Here is a 25,126-nt window from a genome sequence, read left to right on the forward strand (position 1 = left end):
TTACCTTGTGAGAGTTTATTTGTTTCTGATGGTGAACACAAATTATGGAAGTGCTAAAAAGCATTGGGTGAATGGCCAGGAATTCACTGACAGCTCAGCTGATTGTAAGTGTGCTGGAATACATCAACACAGATTTTAACACTCCACTATGAACTGTATTTTTAAGAAATATGAACTACAATAAGCATTAGACCCTTTACAACTAACAATAGTGTATCATTGATTCACTTTTTACATGCGTTGAAATCTGGTGTCTATGACTCTATTTTAGCCATCACAAGCCTATTTGTGCCCATTTTTATGTACACAATATTGTAAAATGCTATTTAAAAACATCAATTTTATGTCCTCTTCTGACACATGTAATATTTAATTATCTTCTAAGGCTGTAATAGATTTCATTCTCTTCTATGCCTTCTCACTCACACACACAAATATTATTCAGGGGTGGTAAAAAGTAAGTTTACAGTTGTGTGTACACGAGGCAGGAAATATGAGCACTTACGAGATTGTACTCAAGTGCACTGTGCCATTGTGACATTTTTCACAGTTAATAAAGCTATTGTAATAATCATAACCTGCATGTCTTTTTCCATACAAATAACTGTAAATCTACTTTTGCTCACCCCTGTATATTAGTTTGCAATTTTACCAATTTTAAAAGCTATAGTGATTTGTAATCAAATCTAAATTGATTGAAAGAATATAAATGTATTATATTTTTTAAATTTAAACTAGGTTAATTTAGGAACCATAGTTAAAAGTCAACAATAGCAATTTTAAAATGCAAGGATATTATACAAATTTACCTTGATAAATATACGTGTTGGCAAGAAGCGTCTCAGGAGTTGACTACTAACTCCTGGAAAACGCAAAAGATTAATGTTAAGCGATGGAAGGACCTGATAGCCAGCCATTAGAGGGTAAAAGTTGTATAGCATTTCTTGTTCATTGCCGGGCAGGATACGCATGCGAACCTGTAGAAACAGTAGAAAAAAAAGTCACAATTGTACCTTACTCTTAGAAAGCTACACATTAAAATAATACACAATCTAGTGTGCAAAAAGAATAGATACATTCAGTTCATCCAACGTATGATGAAACCATGAAGAAGAAGAAGAAAAACAAAAGGTTTCTACTGGATTAAATTTCTTTACTCAAGATACGCATAAAATGCTGAAGCAATATTAAATTATTTGGGCATTAAAGGGTAAGTTCGGTCATATTTCAAGACGAACTTATATTTTCACACAGATGGCGTGTTTTCTGAAATCAAAAACTTTGCTGGCCCCATCTGAATGTATTCATTAAGTTTTAAGGCTTTTGCTTTCACGTATGTACCAATGCAGAGTAGTCCCTACATTAACAAGTGCATTATTATTATTTTATTTTTTTTTTTTACTTAAAATAATTCTTTACTTAACAATACAACTTTTCACAAAAACTAATGTAAAACATGACAATGAAAGAACTTGAAATATACCGAACTTGAACACAGAACATAGTTGTTTTGTAAGTAGCATGTGAAAATAGTTTTATGACTTAGACATTCTCCTGACAGTTCAAGGCAGGAGTATTACTTCTTAAACTTGTCTTTACTTTAGATAGAGTTTATCAACATAATTGTGTAATCTATGATACTGTATATGAATGTCAATAATTAAGTAATGAATTCTGGACCTGAATTAATTATTCAGTTTAACTATCCAGACAGAAAAAAATGGTTAGTATTCTAGCAGCCAGGTGTACTAAGCTGCTTTTCACGTAAAAATAAATAATTTCTGCATCTCATGTGATGATAATAGGAACATCACACTGACTTCTCCAGCTTCATCACAGAAAACAAAACAAAAAAAACAACCAAGAAACCCAAAAAAAAAAAAAACCTACATCTGTGTTTGTAAACAATACTGCCTTTCGTCTAGAACCTAATCAAATGAAGTAGGACACATGTGAAAAAAAGAGTCATGTGGCAGGTGAGTATTATTCATTACCATACGAAAATTATATACTGTATATAAAAAAAAAAGTTAATGCTATGGGTAATATTTGTATTGTACTTTTATGGTTTAAAATGAAGTTTTAAACCCTGTTTGCCTATTACATGGAAATATGAATAGGGGAAGTGATATCAGGCGGCACGGTGGCACAGTGGTAGCACTGCTGCCTCGCAGTTAGGAGACCCGGGTTCGCTTCCCGGGTCCACCCTGCGTGGAGTTTGCATGTTCTCCCCGTGTCTGCGTGGGTTTCCTCCGGGCGCTCCGGTTTCCTCCCACAGTCCAAAGACATGCAGGTTAGGTGGATTGGCGATTCTAAATTGGCCCTAGTGTGTACTTGGTGTGTGGGTGTGTTTGTGTGTGTCCTGCGGTGGGTTGGCACCCTGCCTGGGATTGGTTTCCTGCCTTGTGCCCTGTGTTGGCTGGGATTGGCTCCAGCAGACCCCCGTGACCCTGTGTTCGGATTCAGCGGGTTGGAACATGGATGGATGGATGGAAGTGACATCATCAGACACATTTAAAGAAAGGTGTGATTTGCTGTTTTCACAAAATCAGTTTCAAAGACAAGACAGCAATGGACTGTAAAGAACACAGTTTCAAATTATTCAGATTTATGTCTAAAAATGACTGCACTTCATTATAGGAACACTTAGAACAATTTATAATTGAACCCTTTTTAAAAAAAATCTTTTGGCTTACAAGGAATAATGCTAGTACTGTATAAATAAAATAATGCTAATAGAAAAGAGGAAATGGACAGTGCAATAGGGGCAGATGATGCAGAGGACAATACAGCTGAATTTAAAAAAAGCAAAAAAACTAATTTATCTGCCATGAAACTGTATTTTCATTTTGATAAATTATTATCAAAACAGCATGCTAACAGTCTCATTGCTACTGTAATGTAGTATATAGAGGGACATATGTGTGGATCCACATATATGAAGCATTCAAATCTTTATTATTGGTTCAAGTAACAGCCCAAACCTGGATTCTCTGATCAAAACATGGTAAATATTCTATTCCTTCAGTCTCAATGATACATAGCAGTACATTCACCTCCCACTTTTGTTTTTTTTTTTTAAATATTAGTTATGATGTTTAAAACAACAACGCAATTCATTCCACTGTATAAATGCAATCATACTACATGCAATATTATGGTGTGATGACTAACATTTATGACAAGTATTTTAAGTAGTTATTATTGAATAAATATTTTTGAAATTTTTTTCTGATCAAGATCATTTTCGCCAACACTTCTCCAATGTGTGAAGGATTGAAGCAATCAGTGGTATGCAGAAATACACTGATACAAGAACTCTTGTTAATGTTACCCATAGACATACTATAGATAAACTTAGGACAGATAATACATAAAAAACTGGAGCAGGAAAAATATTCTAAAACAGAAGCACTTATTATGAATTGTACCTGCTTTAGACCAGAAAACATGAAAGCATCACTAGGCTCTACAGACATCTCCACATCCTGCACTTGGCTGGTTCGATTCTGGATAAGATACTTTACAGGCAGGGATTCCCGCACTCGACCAAAGGATGGCAAATCTTCAAAATACAGCGAAATGAATATGTTAATTATGTCCCTCAGTGACTTATGTTGGTTTAAGCAGTTAAGAAAATACATGGATCAGTTGATTAGTTATAAATGCATTTCAGTAACAAAGCATTCCAACTATTTCAGATTTTATGATTCTTTACATATTTAGATCAATGCCTTATCGATATTGGTATTTAATAATAATAGTAGTGTTGAACAGAACATGGACTCGTTTTTGAAATCTGTTTAGTGTGCATAGTGAATGATCTAGTATGTATGACTGAATTAAAAAGCAAACATTACGCTCTTTTCGTCAATCTGAATGAACAGCGCTTACTAGTGAAATCCTTAGTAAACAATTTCAGCCATCTATCCAAAATCACATTAAAAGTGAAGCAGAAATCTTTTCAAGAGGACACAGTTATTGATAAACACTCAGTGATCTACAGGATTCTTAGATTTTTAGTTATTTACTTGATTACCCCACCATTAGAAAAACAGAAACCATTGTGCTGAATAACAACAAGTTTGTTTCAAATTTTAAAGAATACTAGGGAATGTTCTACAGTCAATTAGGTCAAAAGTGGAAAAATTTGGATAACATTGTAAGGTTCACATTGTGCAATTTAATATTTCAATAACTATCAATCATAACAGTATGATTAATGTTTTAGCATTAGTAGCAATAGTAGTATTATTGTCCCATGTACAGAGTATGGTTAAATTCATACTTGCAACACCAACACCAACTCTCTGGCACCACAAATAAAAATATATTTGGATATCTGTTGTCTTTTGAAAGAGGAATTTTGCTTTTTATTACATAATTCTGTCATACTGCTATCTGCCTATCAGCACAGATTAAAACACCACAGACTTATGTAACAAAACAATTTAAAACACAGACACAATATTACAAGAAAATAGCTGGATGACAATAAATGTTTTAGAATTGCCAAAACAAATCTAAACTCTGGAGTAATGAGACCAAACTAGATATATGGTTTACATACTGCAATCACCTCAATGTTGTTTGTATCTATTGCCTTTTTTTGGTCTATTGATAGTATTTTACTACGTTCACTAATCTTTCAGAGATATGAAAGTAAAAATTTCATTGTACTGAGTATAGGACTTGTCAAAATGTTAGACACATTTGCTTATAGAATGGGTTTCTTTTCTTTTTATTATCGTCTATATTTTACAATAGTAAAGACATCAAAACTATGAAATAACACAACTGTTTTATAATATAGGTTCTTCAAAATAGACACTTTTTGCCTTAAGGCTACCTGGGATACTTTTCCAACAGTTATTTTTTAAATTTCATTTTCAACTGTACTTAGATTATTCAATTGAATTTAAATTATATTAGTATATAAATATACTCCATAAAAGAGTAAGGCTTAGTTTTGATTCTGCCACAGTACCGAGATCTAAATTTTACCACTGTGTCACTGATCTTTTGTGTGACAGCTAATTTATAAATGGGTTTAAATTGTATAAAACTGTTGGAGCAAGAGGATGTTTTTCAATTTCTTGCCAAAGAGAAATCATTAATACATTCACAAGTTGTATCCAAGCTTGCCTATACATTTTAAAGTTAACTTTTTAGTATGCAGCATGTTAAAAAAACTATAACTGATTAAATTATGACAAAAGTAAAAAATAAATTGTATATAACTAAACAATATTACTAAACGAATGCTTTACCTGCATGAACATATAATGGAATTGCTTCCACTGTTATACATGGTAGAGTTACTGAAGTGCAAACAACTGGAAGCTTTTCATTATTCGACTCTCTAAAGGGGGGAAAAAAAAGATTACGTCAATTTCAAAAAAATATGATCAGTATAAAATAATTTGATCTTTTAATAAATGCATAAAAATGTAATTGTTAAAGGTATTTTAGCTTAGTGCTTCTGCTTTACCTTTCCAGTGTCCTTAGTTTAAATCCTGAGTTTACATGTTCAGGACATATCTGGAGGGGTTTTCTTTAGGTACTCACAAATATGTGTCTGTTAAATTAATTGGAAACTCTATGAGCTACTCAGTATGTGTTCATGGCAATTTCTTGTAGTGGCAAAGCATCATATCTGGGGTTAGTTCCCACCATGCATCTGATGCTGCTAAATGAAGCTGTTTCCCCTGTGACCTTGATCTGGATTAAGTAGGTTTAAAAATGGATGGTCAACAATAAGGTTAACAGCTCAACAAGAGACTGAAAATTTTTCCAAGTTTATAATCTTATCCCAAACAGTAACTGTAAGTATGTTCTATAGCTGTGCATGTAAACCCAACATTTCCAGAGAGAATTATACAAAACATTTACTTTAGTGTTAGGCCAATTCCAGTCTTATACCAAATTTACATATATTTATTTAGTGCTTGATGAATTCATTCATATTTTTAAATAAGCTTAACTAAATGCACTGCTATGGTGAACAACAATCTATTCTGGCAGCACCAGGCACAATGCATGAGCCAGCAAGTCTACCAAGGACACACCCCTGCGCATATACTTGCTTGTTATGAGACCCAGTTACAGCTGCCAATTAAACTAACAATTAAAACACAGTGGGGTACTCCGTGAAAAACCTACACATACATGATAAAAATTTTCAAAGTTCACACAAACTGTTCCTGAGCTAGGATTTAGGTTTAATCTCCTGACACAGAGACAGCAGTGTTGTGTTGTTACTCTGTCATCTATCTTAGGGAAATACCCAAGAATTAAATTGCCACGCCTAGTGTCACCAAAACAAGTTTAGTAAGTGTTATTTCTTCTCAGATAAGACACTTGTTCCCACAGCCCTGCCAATATCTTTTCTACTTTATGTAAAAGACTTAACACTACTGCCTTATGTAATGTTAACTTACTTTTATTCATATAAACATGTCAGCAATAGAATATATCCTTCCTCTGAACATACCTTTTCCAAGAAATAGTGTAACGGCCAGTTGTTACTCCACTAGTGTTACTGGTAACTGATGGACATTTTACACAGAAACATTCACTGGCACTTTCCCCTGTCTGTAAAACAACTGCAAAGATGGAATGACATTTAACATTATTATGAACACATTCAACCAATTTATATTGAAGTAAAAGGAAATGATCAATTTTAACATTATTTCAAGCTCATTTCATACAGTGATGGGGCAACTGAACAGCAATAGAAAAATATATGATAACATTAGTAAACTAAAAATTAAAACTTATTACAAAATAGAAGACATGCAAACTGATTTATAGTATGTTCAAAGTGAAAGTACTAATTTCCTGTTTTCAACAATATTATCCTTAATTTCTTTCTAAAAGGATAAGTAAAGATTGCTTCATAAAATAGACATTAATAAGACTGAAGGTTCAAAGGCATGAATTAACACATGAAGTTTTTTATACCAAATATTACTTTATCTAAACCTAGCTGATGCTACAGAGCACTTCTTTAGCTGTATTAACAGTAGGGGATGTGAAAGCTAAACATTCTGAACATAATTTTTCTTTAAAAAGTACCAACACCTTTCAATAAACGCTTGTTTATAGACAGGCATTTGTTTAAAATGAAGAGTACACTCCATAAGGAGCAAGGCTTATAATTACTTCTTAGCTCTTACCTGGTAGCTCAATCCTTAACATTCTTCTCCAAATATGCCCAGCATCTCACCTCTGCACATGTCCAAACCAACACAATCTTGCTTTTCTGACTTTGTCTCCCAACCGTCCAACCTGAGCTGACCCTCTGATGTACTCATTTCTAATCCTGTCCATACTTGTAACACCCAATGCAAATCTTAACATCTTTAACTCTGCCACCTCCAGCTATGTCTCCTGTTTTTTAGTCAGTGCCACCATCTTCAACCCATATAACATAGCTGGTCTCAATACCATCTTGTAGACCACTCCTTTCACTCTTCCTGATACCAGTCTGTTACAAATCACTCCTGACACTCTTCTCCACCCCTATTCTCTCTACAGATCACAATGACATTTGCAAACATCATAGTGCACGAGGACTCCTGTCTAAATCTCATCTTTCAACCTGTCCATTACCATTGTAAATAAGAGAGGGTAATCCCAGCTCTACCTTGAATGCATCCATCACTCCTACTGCAGACCTCACCACTATCACACTTCCTCGTACATATCCTGTACCACTCTTACATACTTCTCTGCCACTCCCGACTTCCTCATACAATACCACAACTCCTTTCTTGGCACGCTGTCATATGCTTTCTCTAAGTCTGCAAAGACACAATACAACTCCTTCTGTCCTTCTCTATACTTCTCCATCAACACCCTCAGAGGAAACATTGCATCTGTAGTGCTCTTTCCCAGCATGAAACCATACTGCTGCTCACTAATCATCACCTTCCTTCTTAACCTTGCTTACAGTGTTCTTTTCCATAACTTCATGCTGTGGCTCATCAATTTTATCCCTCTGTATTTACTACAGCTCTGCATATCCCCCTTATTCTTAAAAATCGGTATCGTGCACTATTCTACTCCTTAGGCATCCTCTCACTTTCCAAGATTGCATTAAACAATCTGGTTAAAAACTCCACTGTCATCTCTCCTAAACACCTTCAGCCTTCCCATTCTTCATCCTCTTCAAAGCGGTCTTTTCATTGTCCTTGCTAATCTGTTGCACTTCCTGATTCACTATCTCCACATCATCCAATGTATTAATTACGAATGTATTATGAACCAACAAATTATGTGCAATCAGGTTTTTACATAGAAATTGCTACAAAAACAACACGACTCAGAAGACAGGCAAAATGTAACTGACAAATTTTTTACTGGAAAGGTGGAAATTGTTGGACTGCTAGACAGAATATTCAGAAATCAACCACTGCAGAGAGTCCTGCTTTTCAAATGTCACATTTGTTTGAAAGCTACAGGTTTCATGTGCATTTTTAAAACAATAGTGTAATAGCCATTAACACTTTATGCTTTACAGGTGCACATCATGCAAAAAGAAAAAAGTAAATATATGAATAATTACAGTAAGTACAACTATAAAAATCAGCACATTTAAGGTATATCAGAATTGCAAGGATACCTTTTACCTTGGAAGACCCAAAGAGTGTCTAATGATTTAAAGAGAACATGCTGTAGAGTTGAGCGTAAATGGAGAAAAAGTAAAATGATAGTCCATTATGAAATACTGAAGGCAAAAATAACCAAATATAGCAACATAGTCCACCCTGAGAGGTAGTCTTATTTCTCTAAAAATCTAAATGATAATGCTAGTAATCCAAGAGTTTTATTTTCAACTACTAATCATCTTTTAAACCTAGCTTACTCAACGGAAGGACTCCTAAAAACTACTAGTGAAACCTGTGAGGCTTTTGCTATATGTTTTTAAACACAAAATAAATGATATTAGAAATGACATATTACATCCCCCCAAAATTAATCCAATTGAAACCAGCATGCCCTTATAAGTAAGTTAAATTCTTTCACTGGAATAGATCAACCCGAATTATGTAATGTAATTTTTCAACTGGAAACCTCCATCTGCATCCTTGACACAGTACAAACAGGCTTTTCCAAAGAAGCCTCCAATGTCCTTATTGATGGTGTACTTGACATAGTGTACTCATTATTAGATACATGGCTCCTCCCTAACTGTCTAAAGACTGTATTCTTAAATATCTGCTCAAGAAAAATAATCTTGTCTCCACTGACAGTTATTAAGCAGCTTAATGATTACTTGAATAAGCATTCTATTCTTGATAAGTTTCAGTCAGGTTTTAGAACAAAACAAACCATAGTACAGAAATGGTGCTGGTTAATGTAGTACAGTCGACCCTTGATATACAACCGGCCTGACATGCGAACAACTTGATTTACGACCAAAATTTTTGTTTTGATTTACGACCAACGTCTTGCGTTACGACCCGAATGCGGTCACGTGTATCCGCTTGTGCGACTGTAAACAAACAGTTGAGAGCGTTCGTAAGCGTCAGTCGGAGCCCAGATACATGTGTTTGTGGATGTAATTTCGGTCAGTGCAGTGATTTATATAATTTATTTCGATAATTGCTAAGGAAGGAAGAGAAGGTAACGAAGGTAAAGAAAGCGATCACAATCGAAACGAAGAAGGAAATTGTGCGGAAATATGAGAGTGGTGTTCGTGTGACTGATCTTGCTAATATGTACAGCATGTCGAAATCTACCATCTCGACAATTTTACAAAGAAAAGATTTGTATAAGGAGGCTCCTTCCAAACAATAACCACCTTCCATTTCATTCTCCTCCTCCTCCCTTCCTATAACCCAAAAATGTCAAATTAAATGGTAAGTACAGTATGAAATTGTTGTTTCTGGTAGGCTAGGCACTTTTTATAACTTTTTGGTCAGCACATTAGAAAAATTATTGGTGTTTTAGTAAATTATGCACATTATACAACCCTTTTTTATTCTGAAAAGGTTAAGTAAGTGTTGCTGTGGGAGGTTCGGAATGCATTATGGGTATTTCCATTATTTCTTATGGGGAAAAATAGTCTTGACTTACAACCAACTTGAGTTACAACCAGCCCTCGCGAACGAATTGAGTTTGTAAGTCAAGGGTCCACTGTAAATGATTTGTGGGTGAATGTGGACAGATGTCACTTAGATTTGAGTGCAGCATTTGATACTATAGACCACAGCATTCTTATAAATCACCTTAGAAAATGGGTGGGCCTCTCTGGCAGTGTCTTGAATTGGTTTCAGTCTTTCTTAACAGGTAGAAAATTCTAGTTAGTTTTAATGTACTTTGGAGGTACACAATATTGTATATGTTGTACCACAAGGATCTATTCTGGGTCTGCTGCTTTTTTCAATCTACATGCTTCTATTAGGTTAGATTATCTCAAAGCACAAGGTGAGCTACCACAGCTATGCAGATGACACATAGCTTTATTTATCTATAGTGCCTGATGACACTGAATTGCTCTTGGTTCTCCAATCCAATGTATCAGCAGTATTTCCAAACGGACGAGTAGCAACTTTCTCAAACTAAGTAAGGGAAAAGGAAAAATCTTAGTGATTGGCAAACATAGATAGAGATACATGGATATAGCGAGGGAATTAGAAATAAACTTGATCCCTTAGGTTTAAAAATCAAGGTGGAGGTAATCACTGATACTGATCTAATCTTTGAATCAGATATTAACCAGATTACGAGGACTGCATTTTTTCACTTAAGGTATATAGCAAACGATGCAGAGAAATTAATTCACACTTTTGATTTTAATCGACTAGATTACTGTAATGCACACCTAACAGGACTACCTAAGAAAGATCTCAATCAGGTACAATTAGTACAGAAAGCAGCAGCCAAAATCTTAACTAGAAAAAGAAAATTTGAGCACATCTCACCAGTTTTAGCACTGTGTTATTCAGAATTGACTTTAAAATATTACTAATTGTTTATAAAGCCTTAAATAGTCTTGCTCCATCCTATATTTTGGAATGTCTGCCCCCCTATACCCCAAGTCATAACCTTAGATCTAAAAATGGAGCCAGACTTAAAAGAAATGGTGAGGTGGCCTTTTGCTGTTATGCACCTAAAATCTGATCTGGAATACCTTACCTATAGAAATTCGCAAGGCTAACACTGTGGAACATTTTTAAAAAACTGCTAAAAACCCATTATTTTAATTTGGCCTTTTCATAGTTACATTTCAGCTGTATTCCTAATTGATTGTATGGGTATAGAATTATCATATTCTTCAAGGATCTACAATCTGTACTAATCCCCACTATTCTTTGCTGTCTTTTCTGGTTCTTCTGTGATGGCGGCCTATACCACCACCACCTGATCAAGGCACCATGTAGCCCCCTGAGATGATGGAATGAAGGTGGATGTCTCATCTGTCCACGAGACCAACTTCATCAGAATCCTATCTTGTGAAGCATTTAAACAAAGAGGACTGATTTAGGAACATTTATGTTAGGTAGAATGCCCAGTGGGAGCGGGGGGGGGGGGTTTGGATCCCTTGTAGACTTTTTTTTTTTTTCAGCCTAACTGGATTTTTTTTTGTTTTTTCCTTACCTTGTTTTGTTGTTACTTATTCTTTAATATTATTGCCTTAATATTTTTGTAACTTTTTCTTTGTCATCTTGTAATGCACTTTGATTTACATTGTTGTATTTAAATGTGCTATATAAATAAATGTTTTTGTTGATACAATTAATAGGAGTAGATATAAGGAACCAAAACTTTTTAAAGAATTCTGAAATGTACTTATACTTACACTAACTTGGTTTTATTTTACTTAAACTTTATTTTCTGTATACTAATTTTAATTGTATACTAATTTTTGTATAATAATTTTTAATATGAACATTCAGCATTAAAGTTAATGTTGTCATCTCAACCCCGTACAAATGTCATGAAATAATGAAGCTCAGGGCTCACAGTGTACACATAGTGCAAATAAGACAAGGCAGTGTATACCAAAAGGAAAAACCATGGTACACACTATTTAAATATGTCAATAGAATTAACTGCCACGATTGGACAAAGGCCCATTAAACGGTAAGTTCCACAGATCAACGTGGTGACTGATCTTTTGACATGATAGATAAAATGACTTGAGCATAGATCATAAATCATGATTGAAGATGGATAGGTGGAAGATCATGATGGGCCATATTGTGTTAAGGAGTATTACAGCCTGGGGGAAAAATCTATCACATTACCTGACAGATATGGCTCTGATGCCGTAGTATCTTTTCCAGACGGTAAAAGAATAAACAAATCCATGAGGAGGGTGAGAAGGGTCCTGCACAATGCATCAAACCTTGTGTACCTAGCATCTGGCAAGGGTATCTTAACACTGAAGGGAGATGCACTCTAATAAAAAATTTTCCACAACCTCTTGCATTTAAACATGTTACAATTGCTGTACCAGGCCGTAATGCAGCTGGTCAGAACTCCCTTGAGGGTGCCTTTGTAAAATGTGTCAAGAATGGGAGATCCATCCATCCATTTTCTAACCCGCTGAATCCGAACACAGGGTCACGGGGGTCTGCTGGAGCCAATCCCAGCCAACACAGGGTACAAGGCAGGAAACAATCCCGGGCAGGGTGCCAACCCACCGCAGAAGAATGGGAGATGGGTGGCTCAATTGCTTTACTCACCTCAGAAAGTATAGTTTCTGCTGGGCCTTTTCAGTTAACACAGTGGTATTGTTAGTCCATGTGAGGCCCTTAGTTATATGAACACTGAAAAACCAGGCACTTTATTAACATTTGAACTTTTGGTCAATTTGACATTACATCCATTTTATCAAGTATAACATTATTAATGAAACCAGAAGTACAATGGTCCCAACACAAAAAAACAGCACTGGATAGAGTATACAGAGCACATGCCTAAAATAATGCATTTTATTTTTTAAAGCTTCAAAAAGCATGAAACATGTTTATTCCTTTAAATACTACACTATGTCTACATCTGTAGACAATTTACAGATGTTCCTTCTGCAGATGTAATAAGACCCTTAAAGGAAAAACATTGTGTACAAGATAATACTGCCCATGAGATAGTGAGAAGAGTCTTTTATATTCAAGAAAGTTTTTTATATCCTAAATACATTCTGAGACTGACTTCTCCTAGCTTTAATACGTGGTGGTGCTCTCTTTGGCATAAATTATTTTTTGTAGACATTTTTGTCATTTTCAATTTCCTACATTGATCCAAAATAATTTTTGCCCACACCTAGTTCCAGAACTCCTTTAAACTATGTGATGTTTACTGCTTTATTACTTGTATTTCCTACTTCACTTTTTAACTTTTGTAGAAGAATGTTCTCCTCAGCACCATGTATTTTGTGTGTTTAGTAAATTAGAATTTTTATAACAACTATTTTGTAACTTGCCAGTGAGAGACGCTTTGGCTTATGAACTAACAAAAATATGTTATTCCAGGGGTCAGGAGAAATAGTGTCCACATGAATAAAATCTAAGCTGTTTCTTGTTTTCCCTTTCTCAGAGTGAATGTCTCAGGGACAAGGTCACAAGGCTGCAGAAAAGTACACGCAGTTTATGCAAGGCGTCTCTCCTGTTGCTTAGCTTTGAGAACACTGATAATGCTTAGCTCAACAGACATATTGTTTAACTCTACTTAGATGATAAGGATGTTTTTCTGTCTTATTAATTACGAGATGCTGAATTATAAAAAAAACCCTCCTAACTTTTATTCGGGGTTCAAATTGAGCTTTGCGGCAATAAGTTATGCTCTTTGAATCTCTACTTACTGTGACTCCGAATGAATAATAAAGAAAACCAAAGAAATATTATCTGCCTGCTGTCAGTGTGCCTTTTTCGTCCACACTTTGCATTGCTTCTTTCTGTGCCAATGTATTGTGTATTTGCTTGAGTTATAGGTCATTGTCTTTTTGCAAGGTTCACTTAAGGTTCAGCTTCATCCTTTTTTATAGGTTGCCTCAAATATTCTTACACAATGTAAAATTCACAGTGGACATTATGATGGCAAATTAGGTAGGGCATGAGGCAGAACACTTTCTCCATAATTCCTCCAACACTATCCCAACAGAGTTGGTATGAGGCTCTTTTGGTCAAAGGCAGTTTTTGGTTTTCTGCATACATGAAGTGGGCAATTGTAGCCAAACAGCACTACCATTGTCCTATCTGTCAAGGGCATGTTTTCCCAATAGTCAATGGATATTGTCTGGAAAATTTCAGACATGCATCTTCATTGTTTTTTTAAGAGAAAAAACTTCTGCTATCCTGATCTCGCATATGAGGCAACGTTGTGCAGCCTCATTCAGACGGTTAGTTCATGTACTTTAACAATGACTGAGGGAGCACCCTGTAATTTTCTTTATGTTACTGTGGGGTTCTTAGAAATTTTCCATAGCACATTTTTTTCTGCTCATGGGATGAATTTTGTGATATGGCCTGGTTTAGAGAAATGGCTAGTGATATAAAATTTTCTCCATTTGTAGATGATCTTTCCCACAATGTTGTAATTTCAGACAATTGGGAGTAAATGCTTGGAAATAGGCTTTAAAGCTTTTCCAGGCTTATAGATAATCACCAACTGTTTTTCTAAAGTCAGGATACTTAAACTTTTTAATCTGAGCACCCAAATAAGAAAATTTGGTACCATACTGGGACCTAAGAATTAGATTAATACCACAATGACAGCAGAACCATGCATAGACAAACAACAGTGGCCATGTGGTAAAATAAACATTAAACATATTTGTTTCAATACAAGCATATTTCTCAGGAGGGTCTTAAACAACAATATTTAAAAAAAAAAAAAAAAAAAAAAAGTTTTTTAAAAGAGCTCCACCATTAACAATACTTTCTTCTAAATGATTCTGCAAATTGTTCTACATGTCCTGATTTCCATTTAACAATGCATTGAGTATTTAAGTTGACTCACAGGGCTAAATTACTCATAAAAATGTATGGTTTATTTGTATTTTGTACGGGTGATAGGATGCATCTTAAAGAAAAGTGCAGCAAATAGTCCAGTTTCAAATGTTTAAACTGACACATCATCCTGAATGCCAAAGTGGCTGCTGTACAGACTGTCTCACCCTCTTGATTTTTCTGGTGTTCATACGGTTCTCAACGATCTAGAAAACATATCTTTCACACTATCAGTAGATTGAAATTCATCAAACCACTTTAAAATTGTTTTATGAGAAAGAATTTACCCTCGCCGAGGTATGCTAAACTTAATGCAAAATCTTCTTTGCTCCTCTGTTACAGATTTAGATTCAAATACTGCGAATAAGTAATGAGGCACTGATAGGCCCACGGCCACTGAAAGTGAATTTAGCATAAGGCACCATGTGTCTGTTTTATTCCCTTCTGTCTTCTTTCTTATGCAAGTCTTTGGTTGTCAGTCATCTCAGTTTGATTGTTACACAGGTTGCATGAGGGGTGGTGGTGTTGTGTTGAATACTTATTATATTTTTGTACTATAGAAACTAAAATTCTTTGTGATGCACCACTGGCGCTGTTTTTACCTTACTCGCCACAGAAATTGTGCGTCAATGAGCTTGGCTAATTTTATTACACAATCGCTCAGCAGCCTATCATAAACATGGTCACGACCCATAAATTAAGAAACACTGTTCTAAGCGACTCAGGAAACTTTTTTGATCTTGGCATGATTCTGATTTTTGGCACTTGATGCAACATTAAGCATAGGGGTGTGCTTACTTTTTCTGCACAAGGACACTGCATTTTGTTGGGTGCAAAAATTGATTTTTCAATGCATAAATCAAATTCAATCTAGAATATAGGACATGATTTGTAAAATTATGTACAGGCATCAGTTTTTAAAAGTACAGCAAGCCATACAAACACACAAAACCATAATTTCCCATTTGAAAATTCAACAAAACTTTGTGATCTTGACTTCACATGTCTAATTTTATTAAATTTAACACAGCTGTACAAAAACAAATTTCCATTTCTGCTTTCAAAATGGTATTTATCAGCATTAAAGCGTGACCTGCTTACTTTTTTTTCTATAATGTATACAAAACTATGAAGGTTAACCAAAGCACTTAAATGAGGCAGAAATCATTAATTTATGATAAAGAATGGAGAAAATACAAAATAGCTTGCATGACTGTACTATTTGCTTTTATTTTGCTTTAATTCAAGGATACAGTAAATAAATATTACAACTAACTTACATCAAAACACACTTTGAGGTGTGGCAGCAGAGGCACAAGGTGCAACTGAAACTTTTAACATTATGACAAGACACTACTGGTTACAGGTCACACAGTAAAAATTTCGATTTTTAATAAATTTGCAAATCTTTCTGAAAATACATATTAACTTTGTCATTACGGGTTATTGAGTGGAGATTAATGGGCAAAAATGACAAATTTATTGATTTAAAATTAAATCTGTAATACAATGTGCAGAAAGCCAATGTATCCTGATCATAACTCTGCATTAAGCACTCTTGATATTTAATACATTTAGGAGAATAAATATGTGGCACCATGATTCAGTAGCAATAATTTTTCACAGCAGCTACATTAAATATTAAAATAGTCACAAATGAATAGAATTCTTATAGCTAAAATAGCAAAAATTCACAAATTTAGATTTTTTCAGAACTGGTAATAGAAACCACTAATTTAGAAAATGAAATTATAACTAATTGATTACAAATTATCTGTGTAATAATATGTTTAATGACTTGGTAAAATGAGTTATAAAATGACTGCATAGGCACTATATAAACTAATACTGTCCTAATGCCTTAAAAATTTAGTTTTATGTGAATGTGCAGATAAACAGTGTGGTGCCCGGCGGGCATCCATGCCCGGCCGGGACGCCTAGGAGGAGTGGAGGAGGGTTTGTGCCTCCTCTAGGACACGAGGGGGCGTCCTCCCTGGTGGCTTTGGGGACCACGGGTACGGAGCTTGGAAGCTCAGCCCTGTAGGGATCTGTGGTCACCGCCAGGGGGCGCCCCAATGCCTTGGGAGTGTTGGCCCTCAGTACTTCCGCCACACCGGGAAGTGCTGGGGGGAAGAAACCTGAAAGCACCTGGTGGACTTCCGGAAACACCTTGGGAGCTTCCGCCACACAGGGGTGTGGCCACGGAGGCCCTAATGATGCACCTGGAGCCCATCCGGGGCATATAAAAGGGGCCGCCTCCCTCCAGTCAGGGCGAGAGTCGGGAGGAAGAAGACAAAGCATGCTGGAGAGGAGTGGAGGTGGACCAGAGAAAGAGAAAGGCATTGTGTTGTGGCCAGGACTGTGAAGGGGTGATTGGTGCTTTGTGCACTGGGTATGTGCAATATAACTGTGAATATGATGTATAATAAACGTGTGTTGGGTGACATGAACGTGTCTGCCTGTCTGTGTCCGAGCCAGTCTCCACAATGGCGCCCGAACAGGGACCCTCTGTCTGTTCCAAGACGGGGACCCCAAAATAAATATTTTGTATATGGCTCGGCGCAGCAGGCGCGCCCACACATGCGCCGCGGGAGCGGCGCATGCACAACCCCGCGGGAGCGATTCACCTCACGGCCCGCCACCGGTCCTTTAAATGGCCATGTTCTCCTGGTGCGGGGAGACATCCAGGGACGTTGCCGGAGTGCAGCGGGTTCCAGCAGGCACACTGTCGCCGACGACGGCCAGTTCGGCAGCGCGGTGAGGACGGCGAGAAAGGAAGGCGAGTCCCAGAAGGTGAGTACCCTGCCCAATGGCGATAGGCCCCGTGGGGGAATGTTTACCTTTTGTGCTGCAGGCAGGGACTACCTGGGACTGCGTCAGACGCAACGGGATGCCGTGCCTCAGGCTGTCGACGGCGCCGAGGCGGCAGTAGGCGGTGCCACGAGAGAGGAGTCGCTGCAGCTCGATAAGCAGCAGCAGCCGCTGCTGGGATCCAGGAAGGCACGTCGCCGCATCAGGAGACAAGGAAACAGAGCCAAAATGGCCATGGACCGGAAGCCGCTCCCAGAGACTGGCCCGGGATTGGGCGGTGTGTCTGACGTGTCCGCCAATGATTGGATGGAAGCGGGCACACAGAATGTCAATCCCGGGCTGAGGAAGGACCCGACGGGGCCGGTGGAAAGGCCCCTCAGAGAGCAGCCGGCGGATATGCCTGACAGAAAGGTAAGGCAACTGCCGACTGACTCTCTGTGCTTGCCAGCGGCTCTGCGCGAGCTGGAGGAATGCCTTCAGCCTGCAGAGTCGCTTTTACAGGTGATGCGCGTCCTCCGTAGAGGATTGAAGGAGCTGGAGGTGAAAGCAGCCGCGTCCGTGATGACGCTGCAACAGTGGGCGGATCGGCGCGGCGCTGGAGGCTTCAGCTGGAGGGACGCGGCGGAGACGGTAAGTGGAACCGCCCCCGTACAAAGAAAGGGAGATCCTACTGATGGGGACTGTGAATACAGTGATCAGGACCATGTCGGTAGGTCTCCGACAGCGGATGCCGCGGTGCAGGCTGCTTGCGTGGTGAGGGGAGTAACAGCAAGAGAGCAGGGTGGACAGGGGCTGACAAGTGCCCTGGGTCCTAGTGCCCGACGCCCCGAGCCCGCGGCAGTCTCCCGTCGCTCTGCATGGACGCAGACGGGAGCGAGGCTGCACGTTTGTCATGCGCAGACTCAAACCATCAAGGCGTCCAAGAGGGAAAGGAGGGATCTAGGGCTGTGTGCCGATTCCTCCAATAGGAAAGGATGTGCTGCTGGGTGCGCACGTCCAGTTAAGGGCCACTCCCCTGAGCCAGTGGAAGGGAGAGAAAAGCAGGCGGTCCCGTCAGCCAGAGGGACACGCAACCCGCGGAAAAGGTTCCAAACAGGCAAGTTCCGGGGTCCTTGTAAAAGGGGGGAGCGCTGCCAGTGCGTGGCACAGAGGGACGCCAGGGAAGGGTGTCCAGGCAGCGGCTCTGCCCCTGTGTTTCTGTGTGTTGCAGGATTGGGCCCGGGACGAGCAGTGGGACCTGCTTCGTGGGAAGCCGACCCTCATCAGATGGACCGTCTGGCCGGACGACATTTCGCTGGCGATGGGGCAGCCTCTCAACCAGCGGAGGCTGCGAAGGCACGAGCGGCACTAAACAGCGGGGCGAGGAGATCTCGGAGGGGGGTGCCGAAGAAGAGAGTTCCAGGGTGCCGGATTGGACCCTGGACGAAGAGTAGGACCCACTTCGGGGTCGAGCCGCCCTAACGGGGTGTGTCGCTCGGACCAACGGGTCTTCGCTGGCGATGGGGCAATGTGGTGCCCGGCGGGCATCCATGCCCGGCCGGGACGCCTAGGAGGAGTGGAGGAGGGTTTGTGCCTCCTCCAGGACACGAGGGGGCGTCCTCCCTGGTGGCTTTGGGGACCACGGGTACGGAGCTTGGAAGCTCAGCCCTGTAGGGGCCCGTGGTCACCGCCAGGGGGCGCCCCAATGCCTTGGGAGTGTTGGCCCTCAGTACTTCCGCCACACCGGGAAGTGCTGGGGGGAAGAAACCTGAAAGCACCTGGTGGACTTCCGGAAACACCTTGGGAGCTTCCGCCACACAGGGGTGTGGCCACGGAGGCCCTAATGATGCACCTGGAGCCCATCCGGGGCATATAAAAGGGGCCGCCTCCCTCCAGTCAGGGCGAGAGTCGGGAGGAAGAAGACAAAGCGTGCTGGAGAGGAGTGGAGGTGGACCAGAGAAAGAGAAAGGCATTGTGTTGTGGCCAGGACTGTGAAGGGGTGATTGGTGCTTTGTGCACTGGGTATGTGCAATATAACTAAATATGATGTATAATAAACGTGTGTTGGGTGACATGAACGTGTCTGCCTGTCTGTGTCCGAGCCAGTCTCCACAACAGCATGTCATTTATGTTTTCACAGCCTAGTGATAGGCTCCAGATCCCTACAATCTTGTAATGGAAAAAGCTACAGAACCACAGAAAATTTCTAACTGTAAAAAGGACGCATAAAAAATATGACAGAGCAATACGCATGCTTACTCAAGTGTCTTTTCTTTAAAAGTTTGTGTAGTGGTATAAATCAAATCAATGTAAATCTGCATGTTTTATGTTGCTCATCCATTTATTTTTATTGCATTGAGTCTATACTTTTAAAGAAAGGTTATAGCCCAGGAAACAGGATTATTCAAAAGAAGGAATATTATAACAAATCTACACTAGTACTTAACTGAGAAAGTGAGAAAAAAAGCAATAGAAGAAAGGAGATACAGCACTTCAAAACTTGTATTTTATTCTGAGCTCCTCACTTATGAATCAATTTTACAAACAGACCCCCCAGACTGATGTTTATTTTGATAATGTTGATGTCTTTTGTAAATTGCTTTGGATTAAAAGCATCTGCTAAACAAATAAATGTAAATGTAAGGTATATGAGACCCAGCTTTAAAAAGCCACATTTTCAGCCTTACCAGGACAAGGATAATGACAAAGACATATGTACTATATAGCTCACCGAAAGGGAAGAAAAGTTGAAACAGTGAAAGACAACTACCTATTGTAGGTTCGCTAGTCTCAACAAAGGGTTCACTTGAACTATGTAAAGAAGAATTAGGAGATTTTTGTTGTGGCCCTTGAGCTTGTGTGTTTAATTACATGTTTAAATATTTGATGGTATTACTCATTTTTCCCCTTAAAATTACTGTATGCTATAATTTTATGAATATAGTACCTATTTTAATTTTCTTTTATTCTTGCTTTTTTCAATAATATTAATTTTTGGCAAACAGACTGAAAGGGTTTTAGGTATAATCCTTTGATCCAAACATATCTAACATTTGTGACTGTGTCTCACCACCAGGAGTACAATGGGCATAAATGACAGGAGGGACATCTGACTGGATTCAAAGTTCTATATTAAAGCCTAGAATAGTAAATGAAGAATTTGTATTCTTCATCAAGGAGGAATGAGCAATATCAGGAAAACACCTTCAGAACCTCAGGTTGGGGCAGATGGATTCCTTGTAGAACAGATAGAACATTGTGCCACATAAAAGAGGGCAGAAAGTATAGAACAATCATGGGTGCCAGGTCTTTTAAACATGAAATGCTTCTAAGTTTTGCAGGGATACCTGGTGTGACCAGAAGTATTCCCCAGAAAATGCACCTACAGTGGGGTTAAATGCCCACCCTTCAATCACTAATTTACATGGCAAATTAAACATTTCCTGGAACAAATAATGACTCCAATTTTTTTCTCATATAACATAATGCAACAAAACTGACAGAATTAGTTTAATACCAACATTCGTCATCAAAACTTAACTCCAAAAAGAATTTCCCTTCACTTTCCTTCAGGTGCTGCATAAATAAAATTCATTATTATTACTACTATTATTATTATTATTATACTTTATCACTTTAAGTTTCACATTCAAAGGAATGGCCATTTACTCTTTGAGGTTTTCCACTTCTTTCAGATTCTTTTATGGTGCCATAATGGTCAAGATAAAACAAGTAGAAACCTGAGTAACACTTGTGACAAACAAACTGAGCACAGCATCAGCTGTACATGAACACAACATCAGCAGGTATTACACCTTTAAGCTTTACGCTTCTGGATTTTTTATTTATTTTAGGAAGGAAATGGCGGGGGGGGGGGGGGGGGGGGGCTGGTGCATTTTTCATAGTCTTAAATAACAACTACTTTGTCAGAATATAAAAAAACACAACATGAAACTTCTAATCATTATACACATTCTAAGGCATGTCATAAAAGCAGGGCTGCGCTGATATAAATTTATTGCCAAACATTAGTTCACTGCAAACTCACACTACCAACAAAAAACAACTGAGCACTATAAATATATCTGAATGTATATTTGAGAAGTGCACACATTGTATAACACTCAAAGGCTGTTGATTTTGTGTTATGTTTGGATAGCTTATGGATATTAGTGCGTCTACATATTCAATTCTATTAGTCACTGTTGGATTTAGTACAGAAAGTTGCCTGGAAAAGCAGCACAGGATATAATACTACGTTTATTACTTCAAAAATGCTGTTTTATATTGAATAAGGGATCACATTTTTTATACTCAATACATAATAACTCTAAAACACTTCTCAGTGGGTGTATTTTGCAACATTCAATCCTACTGAAAAAGACTAATTAGTCATCATCACACATACAGTTAACAAGATTCTATGATCCAAAAATATTCTGACTAAGGGATCTAATTTTATTTTTATGTAATATTATGAAAAAACTCAAGATTTATTAACCGTTATTTTACTCACTACATCCAAATATAGTCAAATTTGGTGTTCATTACCTTCCTCAATCTGGGAGTCTAAGTTATCAACAGCTACCACTGAAGAAGTAAGTTGCAACTGACTGGAGAACAATTTAAGGGGCCAAGGAGAAGCACTCGGTATATCCGTCATTAAGAGGAAGGGGATGTCAACATACATACGGTCCAGATGCTCAAACTGTAAAGAAAGCAAATAGAAGTTATAATACTAATATAAATCACTTTCATGCTTACAGTAAGAAATGCAATTTCAATAATTTGTGCAATACTTACATGCATGACTGTGAAGGAAACACATTAATACAGGGTACAAAATTAAAAGTCAAATATCAAAAGCACCAAAGAAAAAGACAATCAACATCAAACTAAGCAATATCCTTAGTTAAAATAATAGTATTACTGGACAAGTACAATGTTGTAGCAACATTTAGACCCAGAATATTCAGCTTTAATTCTTAAGCATATGTAGACTTTTAGAAGATGACTGGGTATATATTTGCTTTTATTTTCACCCTCCTTTTATTGGTGTGGATATCAGGTATTTGGGGCTCCTGCTTTGAAATTTGTAATCAAAACTAACAGTGTTTATTAAAGCATTCTTTTGTTTTCCAACTGCATTTTTTGTGTTGTTCATGATATTATAGGTGGAGGTTAATACAGTACTCAGGTTAAAGTTTTGGAGGAAAGTGCATATGGTTTACAGCTAGAAGTTTTAAGCTTCAAGAACTAACAAAGCACGAAAAATATAACTTCATTACTTACCCTTGTGGAAACAAACTTCATAGCAACATTAAATGGAACTACTGTTTCTATGTTAACTGTTTCATCCTGTGGGGAAAAATAATTTCAGTATTTTTTTTTTTTTTTTTAAATATAAAAGTGCCTTGGGCTTCAGTTATAAGTCATGTAAAGCAATCCCCCAAGACTTTATTTTAATTACTAACACAGAATGAAGTTTCACCAATTGTGTGTGAACCAAATATTCATTTAATTAAAATGTAAAAAAATGTAAACAAACTTACTGTGTATAATAAAATTTAAAAGAAAAATTTAGTAATGTAATGAAACCTTTACACAATTTGAAACACATAGCTCAGTATTTTTAGAAGCATATGTTTTGTAACTAAAACAGGGTCTTGTTAAATTTTGTTGTAGATCTGTACATGCTGTAGGCAAAGTTACATATAATATTAGTACAGTGGGAAATTATTCTTCTTTTAAAGATTACTTTTCAAATGAACATGCTGCAATGGAGATTTTCATGCGGAGTCTACAATGAATTAGTTTCTGTGAGCAAAAATGGTTCTAAAAACAAAATACAACAAACTATTAAAAGACAAATAAAATAATATAATGCAATAAGGGAGTAAACAAGCCAAAAGAGCAAAGCATTGAGTGGCAATGTACATCACAGCCCCAAATTATCACTGTGACAATTTAAAGGAGAAAATGTCATTAAGAAAAATACATTTATTTAGCCAATGTGTTAAAAGTCTTTGCAGCCCATAGTTTTAATGGTTTTCATTGCAACATATCTTCTAATTAGTGAATAGTAATTGTTGACTAAACATTAATGTTTCCATTGTCTCTATGAAGTCTTTCATTTTGTTCAGGCATATATTACCCAGTGATACAAGCAATGCAACAGTCAAACTGTTGTAATCTATTCTATAATATATGCTGTTCCTCCAAATATTAGCTTTCACTCAAGGGACCTGAATATAAACCTGAGGCCTTTGCAATAGCGGAGCAAACTTCACAAAAAATGAACAGCTCTTAACTCCTAAGATGGTGCAATTTATTATTCACACCCTAACAGTTTGAAATAAACTTATTGTACATAACATCAGAAACACGACCATGGTTCAGCAACATAATATAAATCATTAACTAAGCTGTAAGAAGAGGAATTACTACAAAAAAAAGCAAGAAATAATTTATAATATCATTACAACATAGTTTTTTTCCCTCTTCAATTTTGGTTCCAATTGTTCCCGACACCCATGGTGTGTGGCAATGGGCTGAGAAAACACTGGACACATGTTAGTAATGGTTTACTCAAACTTATAACAAGGCACTTATAATTGAGAGATGCATTGGCCCTTGGCCAATAAAAGTATAAAAATTTGTGATATTTTGAGAACTTGGTGTTCAAAACAACCCAGTCACTGAGATCCAGCTTCTTTATTCCCTCATTCTTTCTTCTTTTGCCTCCAGCCAAGGTAACACCTTAAGATATTTACAATTCTGCTACACTCTTCTCCTAGATCATTGTTTTTCCCCTTAATTATAGATTCCAAAGAGTTGTAAGGTAGGCACTACCAAGCTGACTGTGGTCTCACACTATAAATCTCTAGGACTCTTTCCTAATCTCTATGAACCATTTCTCACAGCCTGGACCTTCATGAGCTCTGTATGTTATGAATTAATGGTCATCCAACTATGACATCAACAAATGGCTAACTGTTGCTCAGTTGGTTTAAAACTGAGTAGTGGTCCATCTGGATTAACTTTAACCATATTAAAACAAATAGTATAATTAAAATTGTTTTCATAAGTAGACTTGTTAAATAGTTTCCAAGACTAGGTAGAAAGGCCGATGTAATTTACATATTTATTCAAGAAAACAATATTTGTTAAATCTACATACCTTATGACATTTGCACAGGATTTCTTTACTCTCTACAGATGTATTCACCATATATGATACATGTACTAAAAATATTCTTGATCCAGTTGTCACACAACGGAAATACACTGGCTTTACAATCTGAAAAAGAAGAGTAGAAAAAAAAAAGGATAAAATGCATTTCTTAGTCAATCTTTAATTTCTATGGTGC

The 25,126-nt window shown here is 37.5% G+C and overlaps 1 protein-coding gene across 4 annotated transcripts in view; it reads right to left on the minus strand.

Annotated features, from left to right (window-relative positions):
* trappc11 (trafficking protein particle complex subunit 11) overlaps positions 1-25,126 on the minus strand; it is a 973,608-nt gene that overhangs the window by 818,442 nt on the left and 130,040 nt on the right. For all 4 annotated transcript variants that reach the window (XM_051928428.1, XM_051928426.1, XM_051928427.1 and 1 more), the window contains exons 23-29: positions 24,937-25,056; positions 23,049-23,114; positions 22,308-22,464; positions 6,494-6,605; positions 5,271-5,362; positions 3,432-3,565; positions 810-977 (exon numbers count right to left, since the gene is read on the minus strand). In XM_051928428.1, coding sequence (XP_051784388.1) covers positions 810-977; positions 3,432-3,565; positions 5,271-5,362; positions 6,494-6,605; positions 22,308-22,464; positions 23,049-23,114; positions 24,937-25,056 — 849 coding nt within the window. The remainder of the gene's footprint in view (positions 1-809; positions 978-3,431; positions 3,566-5,270; positions 5,363-6,493; positions 6,606-22,307; positions 22,465-23,048; positions 23,115-24,936; positions 25,057-25,126) is intronic.

The sequence above is a fragment of the Erpetoichthys calabaricus genome, chromosome 5 (genome assembly GCF_900747795.2).
Source record: "Erpetoichthys calabaricus chromosome 5, fErpCal1.3, whole genome shotgun sequence".
Classification (NCBI taxonomy): domain Eukaryota; kingdom Metazoa; phylum Chordata; class Cladistia; order Polypteriformes; family Polypteridae; genus Erpetoichthys; species Erpetoichthys calabaricus.